The sequence below is a fragment of the Hesperophylax consimilis genome, chromosome 16 (genome assembly GCF_061612785.1).
Source record: "Hesperophylax consimilis isolate HC1 chromosome 16, BYU_Hcon_1.0, whole genome shotgun sequence".
In the NCBI taxonomy this organism is placed as follows: Eukaryota; Metazoa; Arthropoda; class Insecta; order Trichoptera; family Limnephilidae; genus Hesperophylax; species Hesperophylax consimilis.
In genome coordinates, this window is record NC_142851.1 from 11758620 (window position 1) to 11777400 (window position 18781).

Sequence of the window (18781 nt, forward strand, 5' to 3'; positions counted from 1 at the left end):
TGCACGACCGCCGGTCCACACATTAAACATTTAGGAGACACTATTTTATGTGACACTTTAAGTGTTTTCAGTTCACACTGGTTTTGGGTTTATTTTTGTTACATTCAAAATACGCTGAATTTTGACTCGCAGGTTTGTTGTGAATACTAATACTCGTTGCCATTGATTTATACTCGTAGAGTGCACGGAGAAAAATGACAATTGCTAATTTATTAAAGACGGGTTGTTTCGCAGAATTTGAACAATTCATCAAATTTCAAGTTCTGTGATGATTTTATTCAAGTTCTGTTATTATATCACTGCTGGCCAGTTATTTCACACAGCTGAAATAACAACAGAATTTGATTAGAACCGTCAAAGAACTTTAAAATCAACTTTGAAATGTGATTAATTGTTCAAATTTTGTGAAACAACCCGTCCTAATAATCTCCTCGAATTATTGGTAATTCTGGTTAAAAACAGGATTGCAGGCCTTACGAATGAATTAACAGGTTTCCGATAAACTTTTAGAATATTTTAGTTAATTACGCATGTCAACAAATTAAAATGGCAGTAAATGACGATTTGCGACGTCAGTGTAACTAAATATAGGAACTGTGTAATTTACTTAATATCTACCTGCATTCAAACATATATTATTTCTAAGGCCCTTCGTACACAGATATACTTGCAAGCCATGTGACAATCATAAGTAGCCTACCGATAAGGTACTTTTTAAAGGTGGTTTCCGTACGCGGCGCTACCCGAATTATATTGAATTTAATCATTTTTCCAACGGCTGCCATGGAATTAATACGATATGAAGTGACTATCGACGAAGACTCTAATATTGTTCATCCTTTTATTTACAAGTACAACAAACGATCTAAAAGAAGATTTTGGTTACACCCATTCGTCGCCGCTGAGGAACTACTTGAGAATGATGTCAAGTTGACTTTCCTTTCCAATCTCAATCCACGCCTTCTCCGCTAAATCCTTTACGTAATCCGCTAAGTTATAGTTATATAAACGTGGATATTTTCCCACATCCGGAACAAATTAAACATCTTAATTTAAAGAAAACAAACTAGTAGTAGATGCGAATGCAACTCGCGTAGCGTGCTACTAGCACTGTCAGTAGTGTGCAACTGACTTCAAACCAGTAGTCGACGTATGCCACGCGCACAAAACTCGAGTCGCTTGTAAGTATCTCCGTGTACGAATGGCCTTAAAGTTTTTGAATTTAGGCTCTTTTTGCACAAGATATTTCAAGTATCTTTCTGTATGCAATAAATATATCAATAATAATTGCTGGTTTACTCTTCGTAGATACAATTTTACCTATTAGATCTGAGCTATTTTGATTTGCCAAAATTTCATACCAATGCCCCTCGAGAATTCTAACAGATCGAATCGAATGGAATGTAATGTTTTATTTTTCGTTTTTTCTTTCACAAATACCAACCTTGTACATTGTTTGTCTATGGCTGCTGCGTAACTAATCTGTACTTCTGTCAGATTTAGTCATTAAGAACAGCTTCCCGTATCCGTAAATAATGGCATTGCTTCATTACGGTTTGTGGTCGTATTCACGACGCGAGCTGTGGCCGCTTTTCTTGCAAGATCCGTCTCTTTGTGCTATTGTAAATAATGAACTTCAACGCCTTTTGTTTCAGACGTAAAAGACTCCGCGTACGTAATGTACCGCCTGTTCTATGTACGTAGGTTTGTACTTACTTGTGTAAAGTCTTCTCGAGCAAAGTCTAATGTCTACATTTTCATTCTAATTACTGAAATAATAACTAAATATTGTCTTACTTCTGGTGAAATTGACCAAACATTTTCAAATATCGAAAATCTTTCTAGAACAAGTTAATCAAATTTCATTGGCTTGTACAGGACCTAGAATAGAAAGTCTCATGAAAATTGATAGTATCTTTCTTCGAAAGTCTTTGGTGGTATACTTTATTGATCATATTAAAAGTTTGCAGTATGGATTCCATTGAGATTTCTCGAAGTAATTTTGTAGACGGTTTCATTAAGTGCAATTCTATTCTACGAAATGTTGCAACAAAGGTCGAGGTTCCTCTGACAAAGACCACTTCGCTTTTTGTCTATTGTCTTTCGCCATTCTGAACACAAATGCATATTTAGAGGAACGGCTGCGCGTCCTTTTTCATGCAAACCTTAAATTTGGATTCGAGGCTAAAATACTTTACCAAACTGAATAATATTTTTTTAATCAAAAGGTACAGCAAATATCTTACACGGATATGTGCTACTCTATTTTTTTGTGTTTTAAATTATAAAATTCTTTGGACCCCGCAATAATACCATGTAAATAGAATGAAATATGAATTTAAAAAAAAAAAAATCGTTTTCTGGGTGGAAATTTTAAATTAATACACGAAAAATTTGAGTTTAAACCTAAAGCAGTCGATTGTTATTTTAATTTATAAAGCAAATCATTTTTTTTATATATTTTTATTTTTATGTATCATATTTACATGGTAGGTATGGCAAATTTATTTTGATATTTATATTTGAAAAATATAATTATTCAGTTTGGTTAAGTAGTTTTGCCTCAAATCCAAATGTAAGTTTTCTATGACAGAGGCCGCGCAGCCGCAGACTAAAAACGGAGGTTTTAGATTAAACCAGATTTTATTTTTCTAGACGATGCATTAGTAACTTTTCCAGGGATCCCTCTAGAAATATCGAGATTTTAGTAATACGTTCATCAGAAATAATTAAAATAAACCCACGAAGAGATACATTTTCTAAGCCTGCTTGGGCAAAATCGACGGTAGGTACGTCCGTAACGCCGGACCGCGCGCCGAATATTGTTTTTACACGACGTCATCACTTATGTCGTTAAGATTCCTACTTTATTTTAGAGATTTGATATGGAAAATTCAATCGCAGGTCTGTCCAATACACCAGGGCCGGGCGTCGTATATTTTTGTGCACGACTGCTTCACTTACGTCGTTAAGATTCTGGATTTATTCTAGGGTATTGTCTCGTCTTAACGCAATCACTTATCTGCACAGCTCAACGACTTGGCGACTGAGATCCATTCTTGTTGCCACGTTTCGTTTAGCGGTACCTTTGAACAATGAAATTATTTTGCATGCTCAACGGCAATGAGTTCAACGTTTTCATCGCTCATGCTGTACGTAGATATGTGATATTAGTGAAGTAAATGCAGAATGGTTAATTTTTGCAAAAGTTTTTTTTCTTTATTCGTAAAATATATTTGTATAAAGTTTTTTTACATGCTTTTCGACTACCACACTAGACACATGTCCGTATTATATAGTTGAATAATACATTTAGTATTTATTTGGTATCTACACATAACGCGGCTTTTAACCCTTAAATGCATACTGTTGCAAAACTGCAACATACCGTTCAAACCACCTTTAACTCTTTGGTGTATACTTAATGCATGCCGTTTTAGAATTATCAAGTTCACGGTAATATATTTTATCGAGTGGCATCACCTTTTTTTCAAATTTTTCTGTCAAATGTCACTTTTTCTTTAACAAAGTGAAGATTCTCGAAAATTGGTTGGAGGTTAGAATTACAGTTTTGTTTTGCTGTTATTATTTTGATTTTCTTAGGTAAGTAGATACAATAATACAATACTTATATGTAATGACTCGTATTTTTCCGGTACACTTATTAGTTTTGAGAATTTTTTTTAGGTTATTTATTTTTCTTTCATACGTAAATTGTTCATATTAATTTTTATTAAATACATGGTGTTGTAAACCTGCAACAATTTTTTTAAAATCAAATATCATTAAAAAATTACAAAAAAATAAAATTCTTTATATTTCCTTACATATGCATGTAAATATCTACAAAATATATTTTTTTCCAGAAAAATTAATAAATCATGCATTTAAGTGTTAAGGGTTATTTCACCATTCTCTTCATGACTGATCTATAGGGTGAAGTATATTTTCGATTTATTTGTTTATAAAGTCCGATTTTATTATTCGGTACTCGAACCCATAGTTGCTATCTGATAGGTTAGCCAGGTTTTCTAACTATTGCGTATTTGTTTGTAAAAAACGGATAAACTATTAAGGGGATGATGAGATACCCCCTTAAGGCCCTGCAGTAAGCGTTCAAAGATGGTTTGAAAGGGAGATAGGTAAATACGAATGGTAATACGAAAAAATGTTGAAAATATTTAATACAACACGACTCGTTTGAAATAGAGCAAAACCATAGACATATGAATATTAGTAGACCTGCCCTAAGTGATTAAAAGCGTATTATCCCCACTCCCCATACCGGTTCCATTGGAGCCGGCTGGGCTCGCGTATGGCCTCAAGTGAAATTTGAAAACGTGACGTCATCATTCTTGTGCGAACTATGGTCGAGGCATCATCGGTTCATTTTACGAAATAACACGGCAAAATGTTGACTTGTGATATGAAAACTTGTAAAAATAGATGTGAAAAAGAGAATAAACCCAATTGTCGTATTACATTCCATAAGTAAGCATTATTTTACTTTATTTTAAGCTTATTCACACCGTATTATATGGATCAGTTTTAGAAACATATACTATCACATCACAATGTAGCGATTCTCAAGTGTGCTCATCGTTGTTTACTGGGGTAAGTAAATTATGAAACATTTGTAAAAGTGTCTTAACTAAATACTCTGAAACTAACTACGACTCTGCAAACAGGAGAAATTTACTTTGCCGAATTTGGACTTCGCAAATTAGTTCATAACGTGGCGAGTAATTTGCGCTCCCATGTAAAAATGTCTATTCATTCAAAAGCAGATTTTACTTTTAAGAACTAAATGGTGATATTATAATGCGAGATGCCTATTTACTGTCAGATTGATTTATTGACTAATCACAGTCAGCTTAACCCCCTTCGTTCTTCAACAGTTGATTTTACCCCTCGCCATTATCTTCTCGTCTATTAATTCCTATGTCTGTGAGCAAAACTCTCTCGACAAATGCTTTAGTTGCATTAAGATACACTGAATTTTTTCATGCGTATAAAATATTAAATAACAGAACAAATCGTGTTTTTTATAATTTTCGGAGCTTACTTTGCGATTATTTTCTATCGAGGGAATTTCATACAATTAACGTTTCGGCTTAACAAATGTATTATTATCTTCGAATATAACTTTTTTTCGGATCTTATGAACTTATAGAGTCAAAGAGAAATTTGTTATGAATCGGTAGAAATCGGGAATGCGGGGCTTAATCGGATAAATCTCGACCCTGTGACTCCTTCCAGAGAGAGAGATAGACATACCAAAAACCATTGTTGCCAAGACCGGTTAGTAGCCGAGTAGTCAAATGTGTCGGGTTCCCATCCAGGCGTCGCGGATTCAATCCTATGCTGGCAAGTCCTCCATCATCACTGCACAAGAATTTTTTTGTAATGAATGAGGAATTTAAATGTTTTCAGGTTATTCTCGGATATGTTTCTCCCTTAAAAAATCATAATAAAGAAAAGAAATGGAGGGCGACAGATACCAAAATATATTTATCCGATTCGCTCGTGGAATCTAGGAATCTTCCATAGCACCTTACATTAATTAGCGCAAGTTGGAAACCTGGTCCAGATTCCCAGTGAACAATTTTAACTTTAAAGCAAAAATCTGCTATAGCCCTTGAACGGTGAGCTCTAGCGTCATGCAGTTTATCTAGATAATTCCGTTACACGCATATCAGTAATCAGTAAGATATCGGTAATAAATATACCGATATCAGTAAAGCACGAATATGTTATGAGGAAGTCGGAACAAGTGTTTTTCAAAATAATAATATTTTCTTATCTCGTCATTATATTTATTCGGACAAGGCCATCTGTGTGTCGCGTGTTCAGATATATACTGAATGACTAATATTTCATCATTGGTCATGCAGTCACCTTTTTAACAGTATCTTGTTAAAAAAAGTCGTATTCATTTTTCTCCGTGCGTGTGTGTACACCATAGGTTTGGGCTTAGAAAATGTAATAACAAGAAATTAACAAAGGTTGGCGTTTCAACATTTACACGTTCTGACGCGCCAAAATATAATTTTTCGCCATTTTTGATTCGCCAAGTTTTTGCTTTTGAAACCAAATTAAATGACGAAACGGTGTGTATTGCAACTATGCTATGCTACCATTAATGTTGCTAATTAGATCGTTTAAATATCATAAGAACACCAAGCGTAAAAATTTCGCATTCAACCGAATTGCACGACCAAACCAAACCGACCAAATGCAATATTGTATGTTTTTGCGTTCGTTTCGTATTATATGATATTTCGCGTTATCCGCTGTAGATTATATCGCATGATCATCTTTCTAATGCACATCTTAATAAATTTAATTAACGCCATCCTTATTTTACGGCGGAAAAATATGTTGAAAATAGATTCGGATGCGAAATTTATATTTTAATCTTAGATAATCTGTAATCTGGTTGTGCCCTAAAAAACAGTAAGAACATATTTCAAATAAAAGTTTAACATATTTTCCTTTACGAGAGTCAAAAACTCGCGTGTAAAGGGAAAAGAAAAACTTAACATACATATGTAAATAGGTACATATAAGTATTTATGATGTCTTCTGGAACAGGGTAATTTATATTTTAATGTTAGATAATCTGTAATATGGCTGTGCCGTAAAAAAGAGATACATGCACATGTATGTGCGACTTCTTCTGGAACAGGGTAAATTATGATTTTTTTTTAAATATTACAGTTGTTGATTGATGATTGTTTATGAATGATATAAACAGGAAACTTTGGTAGATATATCCACGTTACTTTAAATTATTTTTGTAATTTCACCTTAAAAATGTTTTGTAGGTATGTTTTAAAATTGTTAATACGGTGAAATGCATAAAGTTAATGAAGAGTCGGATTGGCGGATGCTGCAGGGGGCGATACCCTCACCGGAACAGGACGATCACCCCCGCGTCTAGACTCCCCACACTCCTCACACTCCCCACACTCGGGACCCGAGAGCCCACAGGTGTCCCTGCACCGGGAGTTCCCGCTTCCCACACGGCTGCACGAACTCTACGACAAATTCTATGGATTATTATCGTAATTGCTTTTGAAAGGCAGGGAATAGAAATGGCTCACGTCATTTTTTGGCGAAAATAATAAAATGTTTTTTTAATTATTTTGTCTGCATCCTCGCTTATTATAAGTACAACATGTATATTATACATAAACACTTAACTATGCAATATAACTCTACGAGTTGATAGACAGCCGCGTATCCTAAACACGTTCTTCGCTTTTTCTTTTTACATGACACTTACCTTCTGCTTTTTAAAACAATTTCAAGTATTTAATAAAATCTGCCCTGGTATATTATTTTTGATATGTGATAAAATGGATTCTAATCAGTGTGCGCAACTTTCCGTTTCACAACATGAAAACCTTGAGCGAAATCTGCACATTTAATTCACTTTGCTGATTCGAACAACCACAGGTGTAACTTTATAGACAAGTTCTATGTAATTATTATTATTATTACGTGTGACAGCTGTTTCGCCTTCTGAAGGCATTATCAAACTGTGAATAATAATATTATTGAGTATATAAAAGAAATAAAAAAATATAATGGAGTTCTACAAATTAAACTTGAAAACAATAAACAATAAATACACAGGTGTAACCTTTCGCTTTTTACTTCATCAATCAAGAAAACATTTCAGTACATAATTTGGTAAACTTCCTTTATTTAGATTATTATCATATTTCCCAAAAAACCATCGCGTGTGGATAGCCGCTATATTCCCGTCTGCGCACGCGCTGTCCTGTCACCCGTCACTCTTCCACACCTCATATCAGTATTATTCCGTAAAAGAATTATGGTATATCTAACGCTATTTCTTGAATATGAGATACATGTAAGGATTGTAAGAGGAAAACCACTGCATCACCATTTTTCTATCACGATCGCAACCCACCTGCATTTCCTTTGAATTTCACATTTCTCCAGTTAACATCTACATATTTATGAATTATTTTCCTTGTTTCCAGATCGGGCGGTCCTCGGAGTCCCCAATCGACTTCGTGGTGATGGACACGGTGGCCGGCGATAAGACGGGCGAGGCCAAGGTGCTGCAGAGCACCATCTCTCGCTTTGCTTGCAGAATACTCGCCGACCGGGACGAGCAGAGCACGTGTCGGATATACGCGGCCGGCTTCGACACTTCTAGAAATATATTCTTAGGGGTAACAAACAAACCTAACCTAACCAACTTAACCTAACCATCCTGTCGTTTCCTCGCGCAGAGAATGGACAGCCATCGTCTGATTTTGCTTGTGTCTTGCTTTATTAGCCTTGTGTGCACACTGCGCTCATGGTGTTAGAAAAAAAAGAATATTTAAAATATTTGTACCTTAATAATTACTCGCACTTGTAATTAATCTAACTCAATCGTCGCAAGTTTCTCTGAGTCTGGATTGAGTTTTTCACATTCGCACATTGTCTCATGCATACTCTTCTGTTATTTTGACTTTTGAAACAACTTTTATTTTTTTCATTTTTTTATTGTTCTTTAAAGTTTCTTCCAATTAAACCACAATTAAGCAGTTTGTCAACAGGATGTATATGTTCAATTACAGTGTAAATATGTATACATAATATTATAACTAATTATAAATATACATAATGTTGTTGCTACTTATTAGATATTCAGATTATTATTATTGGCACACACAGTCTAACTAACTAACTAACTAACCATCACGCCGTTTCCCCGCAGGGGTAGGCAGATAGGACGGACCGCCAAACAACTCGGTCTTGGCACACACTCCTTGCCTCATTCACATTCATACATCGTCTCATACATACTCTTCTATTATTCTGACTCTTGACAGGGCCCGACTCGAGTATCTGATTCACTTGATCGTGCCATGTCTTCCTCGGGCGTCCCCGACTTCTGCTACCATTCACATTTGCATCATATATCCTCCTTACACTCCTATCTTCGCTCATTCGCTCTACATGCCCAAACCATCTAAGCGTCCCTTTCTTAATCTTACTCATTACGCTTACATCAGCCTTGCACTCTTTGCGGATCTCCACATTCCTCACACGATCAAACATGGTTTTACCACACATACGCCTCAGGGATCTCATTTCAACAGCATAAAGTCTGTCTAAAATAACACTAAATCTACATGCTAATAAATAACAATTATTCATTGATATTAATGATTAGTATAAAGTATTTCTACTTCTGAGCCATGTTTTCAGCTTATATCTAAATCTATTTGGGAAATTACAATGTTTTATTTTACTTGGCAACATGTCTAACATTTTGGGCATATTATATTTTAGGGTTCGCTGTCCGTATTTATTGTTGTATTTTGGAACAAGCATAGCTTCATTCTGTGTGAACCTAGTGTTGTGTTCATATTCCAATATACTTTTATATTCAGAGTCAGATATATGCTGAATCAATATTTTGTCCCATAGTAAGGACTGCACAAGCAAAATATTTAAGTTTCGATACAGCAATCAAATGTTACGTCTCTGTGAAAAAATATTTTTTGAGACTACTAATTTAACCATAGAATTTTGAACTGATTGTAGGTAATTTATGTATCTTTTACAAGAATGTCCCCAAGTGGTTATTCCATACTGTAGAATTGATTCTGCGAGGTAAATGATTTTTAAAATATTTACAGGAACGAAATACTTCAGTTGATATAGTCTACCTATAATCGCTCTCAGTCTTTTACAAATATTGTTTATTTGAATGTCCCATTTAGGGGGTATTTCACTATGTCGGGCTAAATATCTGAATAGCTATCCGTTGGCTGGCTTTAAAGTTCAGAATAACTTCGTTATTCAACGGCGACCGTTTCACCATTGTTTCGAACTTCCGGAAAGATAACACTCAAAATAGTCTGGCAACATCGCAAAATGTTTGCAGTTACTCCATCTACTACCACGGCTGTCATGCGTCACAGTCCGCACACCGCGAAGTGTGCATTTTTTTGGTTATGTTATGTTGATTATCAGGTCATTTTAGATAGATTCGTGTCGAATTAATACATTGTTTCTTATTTTGAACACAATCAAATAATTCAGGATGGATCATACAAGCATTCAAATTCATCTTTGCTTCGAGGAATAGCGCCTAACGTGAAGTTCGAGCACTGATTAGTCAAATCTAACTTTAACCCGAGCGTTAGCGTTATTCAGATATAGTGAAAACGAAAAAATGACTAATCCGCGGATTAGTGCTTAGTCAGAACATAATCAGAGATAGTGAAAAACCCCCTTAAAATGGCAATTAACAGTCACTCCCAAATAAACGTATTCATTTCAATTTTATCGCATTTGCAGGGCTGCAAAATGTTTTGTTAATGTAAAGTTGTAAGATATTATTTCAGGTGTAATCGAAACTGAAACATGTGGAGATCGTATGTGCATCAATTTGGTTTTTTTGGTATATGATTAGGCCTGCGTCATGTCACCAAGTATACTCAAGTATTTGATTCATTTGATCGTGGCATGTCTTCCTTGGGTGTTACCATTCACTTTCGCATTGTATTATTCTTACACTCGATATTAAACTTTTATTTAAAAAAAAATGTATGCTTTTAATATCAATGCGACAGTCTTTTTCTATGTTTAAAATGCTTTTTGTTGATATTTGAACTTCAGCTCTTTTTACACTGGTTATTTGAAGTATCTTTCACCAGACACATCAATAATAATTACAGCCATTTCAGTTCTCTCTGCAAGTATAATTTGCACTTTTGCTGGGGGGCGGTGGTGGTTCTGTGGGGAAACAACAACATTGAGAGTAGACGGGGTGACGTTGGGTGAAGCTGGCTGACGTAAAAAAAATGGATGGCCATTTGTCTTCTGTCAACATTTCTACTGGATCAATCTTCTTACTGAATTCATCATCATCTTTTCCCCCTTGTCATCTTGTTCCTTTTGGCGCCTTCAGGCGTTTCCTCCTGTCCTGTGCTACTTCTGTGACCATTGCAAGCCCAGTCTTTCCTCGCACAGTCTGTGTAGCTGCTTTCTCGTTGAAGGGAAGAATCCACATGGATCAAAAATGTCCTTGGATGGAAAATTTTTTCTTTTCACTAATGAATTGTGATGTTTTAGGAAAAAGCAACGAAATGGACGGAGAACCACGAAATCGACGGGCTGACCACGAACGGCGTGCTGATGATGCACCCGCGTGGGCAGTTCTGTGGTGGTGATGCTGAGTGCGGGCTGTGGCGCGAGGCGAGCGTGGGCGGCGCCGTTTTCCAGCTTCGCGAGTCCCGCTCGGCGCAACTCAAGGGCGAACCTGTGCCCAGCGAGACCAACGTGCTGAGGGACGGGACCATGATCGACCTGTGCGGCGCCACACTGCTGTGGAGGAGTGCGCAGGGCCTGCAGCACTCGCCTGTAAGTAAACAAATAGAATACCTACCCAGCTAAGTGAGTGCAGGAAATAAGTCAATCCTTCTCTCTAAATGAGAATCCAATCGAGATTTCAATTGATTTACATTTTAATTGACTTTTATTTGAATTTCACACTTGATTGGTTTCTTTGCACTCTGCCGATTGGTGGTCGCGGAGTTGCCGAATAGTTATCATGAGAGTCATCGCAGAGAATATGTTCAGCCCTCCTGGTAATGAGTATGTACCTCATTTCTTCAATTTATCTTTATAAACCGATTTTACAGACGAAACGAGACCTAGAGAAGCTGGTGGATGAGATAAACGCGGGGCGGCCGCAGTGCCCCGTTGGCCTCAACACCCTCGTCATCCCACGCAAACCCGCCCAGGCGCACGCTCTGGACCAGCTCAACCAGCCATACGTCTATCTGCAGTGCGGCCATGTTCAAGGTATGTGTTAGCAAGCAGTAATGCAGAGTCCGCCAGCCTGCTGAAGAAATGTAAAAATCACTGTTATAAGTTGTGCATATAAAGCAGAGGTTCCCAAACTTTTTTGCCCCGTAGACCACTTGCCAAAAAATTTTTTTTTCCGTATTTCCGTAGACCATTTTGGGAACCTCTGATATAAAGGATTGGAGCATTTTGTCAAATAACCTCTGCCCTTTCTGAGGGTTAGCGATTACTATCCTGGGTATGGAATGGTAGCTAGGGATTATGTGAATGATAACTCAATAATAGCAGACGTATTAAGTTAAACTAAGCATAATATTAACATCTAGTATATAAAAAAAACCACTGTGGATTATTTGCTAGTAGCTCACCTCAATTGCCTTGATTTTATGATACATACTGAAGAGTCCCACATAACCCGAGCATACCATGACCGTGCTATGACCGAGCCACGAATTACGGGAAAGGAACCACGTGCAATTTTTTATTCGCTTTGCAAGTAAATAATATATCTTACTACTATTCTAGCTTGTCGTTTCGACACTAGCAAATATATTTATTTTATCTGTGAAAAAATTCTTTGCAAATATCATAATTTTTCACTATCAAAATCATAGTGCTGTATTTATTTACAGGAAAGCATTATAGGACTTATTTTTATTGTGAAGAATGTTTATTTAAATAGCTGGTTAGTATAATAAATTAAAGAATATTTTCGTATGTCTTCATTACATTATATATTTTATTAACATGACGAAAATTTTTTTTTGAATATAAGTGAAAAACGGGAAAACTACACAGGTTAGATATATAAAAAAAATTGAAAATATATAAACACAATATCTGATAAGATGATACAATTGCAGGAGTTTCGCACCATTTGAGGTTTTTTCATTCAATTCCCACTATTCGCGGCTTAGTCATAGCACGGTAATGGTATGCTTTGGTTATATTGGCCGACTCCTCAAACCTTAAAAAATACTCCTAGTATAATAGAAATATATGTTTTTGCTTGGCAAGGAAGTAATGTGTCTTCATATTATTCTAGCTTGTCATTTCATCACTTGCAAATATGTTTACTTTTTTTATGTAAGTATTTTTTATTTTGTTATAAAATTAATGAAAAGCGCGTCGCCAAATTCCATTTCAAATGTAATTCAAATTTTCGAAAGTCCATAGTAGTGTATTTATTTACAGGAAATCCTCATATGACTTATATTTATTGTGAATAATTCTTATTTAGCTAGAAAATATTTTCTAATGTCTTAATTATATTATATTTATTAATAACATTATAGAGGAAAATATCATTTATCTGAATATAAGTATCTATCATGGGGAAACTACATAGTATACATAAATGTTTTTGTCAATTGTAATGTATTTATAAATTCGTAAAAAAATTATATATATGTTTTTTTTTGTTCAGATTACACAAATACATTATCTTGCAAAAAACAAGTAAGTTATTATGAAAATAGTGTCAGCGGCGTACCGGCATTCCAAGGGTTAAACAGTTTTGAGAAAATAGGCTACCCCTTTGGCACAATTCATCAACAGTGTAAACCCGAAATGAACCAGAATCCAGAATATGGATAGAAACTCAGTGTCCTCACTCAGCCAGTAAGAGTTCATATTAAGAGGCCACTATGGCTAGGAGTGGCACAATATGTGAAGAGGATGAAGATTCTACAATTTAGTTTGTGTTTATTCAATATCAATCCAATAGAAAATTTCATTGCTGGAATATGATGGAATGTAATGTTGGTTGGTATTTGCAGGGCACCACGACTGGGGCCAAGAGAAGGAGTCGGGGGCGCGGCGCTGCCCAATGTGCATGAAGATCGGGCCCGTGGTGCGCGTGTGCATGGGCCTCGAGCCCGACTTCTACGTGGACAGCGGCCCGCCCACCTACGCCTTCAATCCCTGCGGCCACATGGCTACCGAGAAGACCGTTAAGTGAGTACTCAACTAGAACATCTATCTATCATCATTAACACAACGCTACACCCAGAGTCGGATTTGGTTGCCTCCAGTCCTCTTCCACACAATCAATCCAATTCTTCCCTGATGTGCCTCTGTGAGTATCTTCCAGACTTTTGATGTCGTCATTCTTTCGTCACCAGCTCATGGCAGTTGGGACCTACAGAATCTTAACACACTTCGGACGGGAAAGGTATTTCTACCCGTTCGATCGATTGTTGCTTAAGGACGGGAAGGGTATTTTTACCTTTTGCGCCGGCCTCATTTCAATGGCAGAATTATTCAATGTTTTTACATGAAATATTATAAACCAATCTCTTTGTAAAGGTCCCAACTATATGTATATAATTATCGAAACGTAATGCAATTCATTTTTTAAATTTATTTTCGTGCCTTTCGTTTACATCGGTATTTCAGCAAAAGGATAGCATACTATTTGTTAATGAAATAATTCAATTCCTGGAATGAGGGTGTTTATGACCATGAAACCCGATTCGAATCTCTTTCTCCGTTCCGCACCTACTCAACTCCTATGCGCAAGCAAACGAGATATGTCGGGCGTATTTAAAGAAAGCAGGTGTGAGCAAATACCGATAGGCGGACCGTAATAAACATATTACAAGGTTAATTGAGTTGCATTTCAAATAATATTCGATTTTCGCTTAGTACTTTTAAAAGCTTGAGTATGATGAGTTACTATGTAGAAATTTTTACTAAAATATTTTAATTATTTTCGAAGATATAGCGACCTAAAAAAAATTACAGAAATTTGCAAGGGACCTTTATTTTCGCCCGTATCAGTTAAAAAAAGTCTCATCCTCAATTACATTTTCCAGTTTGTTATTCATTTTAATTATATTGTGTTGTGTCTTCCTTCTTACGTCAATAATAATCATACAATGTTCTCTTTTCAGATACTGGGCCAACGTTGCCGTGCCGCATGGAACCAATGACTTCCGCGCTATCTGCCCCTTCTGCGCTACGCCACTGGTGGACAACCCGGGCTACATCCGCCTTATCTTCCAGGACAACCTTGACTGAACTGGCTCCAGGCTGACTCACCTGGTTCACGACGCACCAACAAACGGTGAGCCGAGAATTCATTTTATCGTAGCTGAATGCTGGACTTCCCATGCAAACACCTTGTCACCATTGAATCAATGTTTTTCAAAATCGAGCCCAACCAAAATAACAATAAAAGATGTTAACTAATTTTTCAGTTGCCACCCTGCATGTTATTCAATGATTTGGATTCAAAAGATTCTTAAATTACACAATTTTCAGTAAATAGAAATTAATTTTATTTTCTCCTTTTCCAGGTTTCTTTCAGGAGGAAATGGATAAGCATTCTTCATGTTCAAGAATTAAGTGTGAATATTGAAAGTAGAAAATGCAAAAGACATTTATTATATTCTTTGAAAGTTTAAGATTTCAAAGATCTAAAGAGACTACTATTTTAATGGTTTGTTTGCCTCCAGTTGATGTTATTTTGTGCCCCTGTTGAGTGCCTAAGACCTGAGGCGGGGAATCCAAGACAGACAAAGTGTGTGGTGTTTGATGTAGTTTAAATGCATTTCCCTTCTGGAAAGATCACGGTGTGTTTCTTAATAAAGGTTGTCCTTTGAAACTAACATAATGCGATATAACTACCTGAGTGCGATCCAAACGGGAAGCAAAAGACAATGATCCTAGAAATTCACGTGTTTAACCCTGCATTAGCCATATTTTTTATGAATAAGTAACAAATGGACGTGTAAATAAGTGTTATCGTTTTTTTTGTTTGTTTAAGACTGAAGTCGTTAAATGGATTTACCTTTGAACGCTGTTCTAGTTTTATCTGCTCATACTTAATATCGTTTGGCTTACTGTGAGAAGTCACCAAGTAACTTTTTTGCAGATTCTCTCTGAACCACATAGAAATTTCTTCTATTGCAAGAACCTTTAAAATTAGCTAAAATGATTCCTTTAAAAATTTTTAATTATTGCCATTGAAAAGTATGGTAGTTGGTGACTTTTTGCAGCGAGTCAACAAAATTGGCAACAAGTTCATCACCTGCATGTTGTAAATTTTATTTTATAAACATCACTTTGCATGTGAGTGGAGAAAACAGTCAATAGTATTTGTATGTAAATCCTTTTGAAGATTTCCATAAGGAGTATTGTAACGCATCTTAGAATATTCATTCTTTAACTTAGGATGCTGTTATAATTGTTTTACGCTGAATGTTTCATTATTTTGTGACTAACTCTGTTCACCATTCAAATAATCTTAAAAATAATAAAAAGCATATAAATCTATAAACAGATCATGTATTTAATTTCACATCTGATTTATAAAACAAACTAAAATATTCTGTCAGTCACAAACTCGGTTTATGATCTCAAATATTTAAGGATACTGTAAAAATAGACGCTTCTATTTACCTAATATATTTCAGAAATACGTCATCCACAGCTACGTTCTTTCTACTTCCGTTTCCAGGAAATTTTATGGTTGTAAAAAATACTAAATGATGGAACATAAAATAGGTTTGCTTTTTAAAATCTTTACAGAATGCTTCTTTTTCATAAAATGGTAAAAAATTTATTTCTAAATTTACAGAAACATTGAAATGGTTTCAGAATATTATTTTTCATTAGAAAATAATATTTCTAGAATTTTTATTTCTTAATCAAATTTATTTTGTTTGTGTGCTTATTGTTGGTAATCTTGGATGTTTCATTTTCGTAGGCTATAAAATTTAAAATAACAGTGTTTTTATTTTCAAAATGTGTGAATTCAGAAATTACTTTCTTCATAATTGTTTTTGACTAAATATTAAAGAAGATAATTAAATTTTTCTTGAGCAACCCATTTATTAAAAAAAAAAATTTTGGCACAGTGTTTTTTATAGTAAAAAAACTATGTCTTAAAATAAATATTTTTAAATGATTTTCTCGAAGTCTAACTGCAAAATGTTGCTGAACTTCCGTCCTTATAGGCTTATGGAGTCAAATGTATTTAAAGAAAATCATAAAAATGAATATATCCGGGAAGAATATAAATTGCCATCGCTAAGAACTAAGAAAGTTGTTGCCGTTAGTAAATTTTGAGGAAATAATTTTATAATATGCTTCAGTGATAGTAATTTATTGCTGTAAAAAATATTCATCAATTTGTCTGCCTCTCACATACAGCCTATTTGCCATGAATTCAATCTAGTAATGATATTTACATATTTATAGATTTTGATTAATTTAACATCAGTTATCTTGTAGAAGTTGTTCTACATAATCACTATTTTAGTTTGAACCGTCATCGATAGAAAATTTTTAAAAATAGTTTGATCGTTTTCATTTTGAGTTGTATTTAAAATATTTATGCAGAGCCGAGAGAAGGGAAGGGTTAGAGGCAGCCTTTGATAGAGAGAGAGAGAGATAGCTCTTTTTAATATGTAAATCTAAATTTAATAATTAATTTGTTTTGTTGTATGCGAGTAGATTACCGAATGATTGTAACTTAAATTTAAAGTTTGTTGTGAAGTCTATATAAGTATTCCCTTGATAATAATTATGAATAAATCACTACCCTTGTATTGTGAGAAATCTTTCCCATCTTTCAATTGAAGTATTTTTGAAAAATGTCCTCTTGATATAATAATTCACAGCTAGCATATTCCTACCCACTTATCCAAGTTTACAAAGATTAGAGATCTAAAATGATGAACTATTCCCTCTTGCTTTCCTCTCAGGCAGGTTCATTGTGTTCGCTGGCTACTACTATGCATCCTACAATTGCAATCGATGAAGTTAATATTTAAATTCCTTGAATAAATTAATTGTTGAAAATGAATAAAAATAGCATATCTGATAATGCTTCAATTGAAAGTTTGTTAGGGTGCAATATTTTCATTTTGTAATCAATTTAATTTTGCAATGTAGTACATATAATGCAAGATGTTTACCTACTTTAGCGTTTAGTTGTGGGGCGTTGTGGTTTTTACAAACACTGCTAAACTAGTGAAAAATTGAACTGATTTTTAGTTTTACTTTTTTGTATATGTTTTTATAAGAAAAAACTCGTGAAATATATAAGCGCCCTTTGGGCCGCTAATCCATATTTTATTTTATTTTTGTTTCTCATATTTCACCCATTCCTTACACACTCCACTTAGATTTGCTTTCCTTCTAATCAAGATGTACATATTGAACTTAAAACAAAACTATATTAGACGCTTTTAAAATTCCCACAGTGATTCATCTCTTTCTTCTACACTAAATAATAGTGAGACAAATGATGTACGTATGTCATTATGGAACTTCTCCCTCACACGTATTAAATAAATGAAATGCTGCATGATGTTGCCGTTGCCGTGGGAATATTAAAGCGCTTATTGTGTTTTTATTTTTTATAATAACTTTTTTTTCAATTTGCTTACTTTTATGTTTTTTGGTGATTAAATAGAAATTCATGTTCTAAATTTTAAAATATAATAATGAATACACATTTTTATAAATGGATATTGCCTTACATATTAAAACAATAGAATGCAATGAAAGCGTCTGCATAAAACGTCTTTACGCCACATTTAAATTTATTATGAGAATTTACCTCACAAACTTTTGGTTTTCAACTAGTCCTTTTGTTTACATTATATTTTAACTTGCAATGGTACCTTTTAATTTCTTAAATAATGGTTTGTTGGTGAACTAGAACTTGGGCAGTCTTTCTTCATAGAAATGATACACTAATCCGTTTCCAAATCCCAGAATCCTTGATCTCTTTCAATCTTTTTTTCTCTCTACAACTTATTCAGTTTATAAAAAAAATCTTAAATAAATGATAAGTGTTATACAAAACTGATTTTCATTGGTTATAAGGTTTGTCCACTGTAGAGTATTGTAAATATTTAATTAAAGTAAAATAAAGAGTTTTAAAATAAATGTATTTTTATTTATTTATTATGGTTATGAG

The 18781-nt window shown here is 34.7% G+C and overlaps 1 protein-coding gene across 2 annotated transcripts in view; it reads left to right on the forward strand.

Annotated features, from left to right (window-relative positions):
* Pli (E3 ubiquitin-protein ligase pellino) overlaps positions 1-18740 on the forward strand; it is a 185202-nt gene extending 166462 nt beyond the window's left edge. For both annotated transcript variants that reach the window (XM_089640887.1, XM_089640888.1), the window contains exons 4-9: positions 8016-8210; positions 11113-11400; positions 11682-11844; positions 13626-13803; positions 14742-14914; positions 15147-18740. In XM_089640887.1, the coding sequence (XP_089497013.1) occupies positions 8016-8210; positions 11113-11400; positions 11682-11844; positions 13626-13803; positions 14742-14868 (951 nt within the window). In that variant the 3' untranslated portion in view covers positions 14869-14914; positions 15147-18740. The remainder of the gene's footprint in view (positions 1-8015; positions 8211-11112; positions 11401-11681; positions 11845-13625; positions 13804-14741; positions 14915-15146) is intronic.
* Positions 18741-18781: the final 41 nt, after the last annotated feature.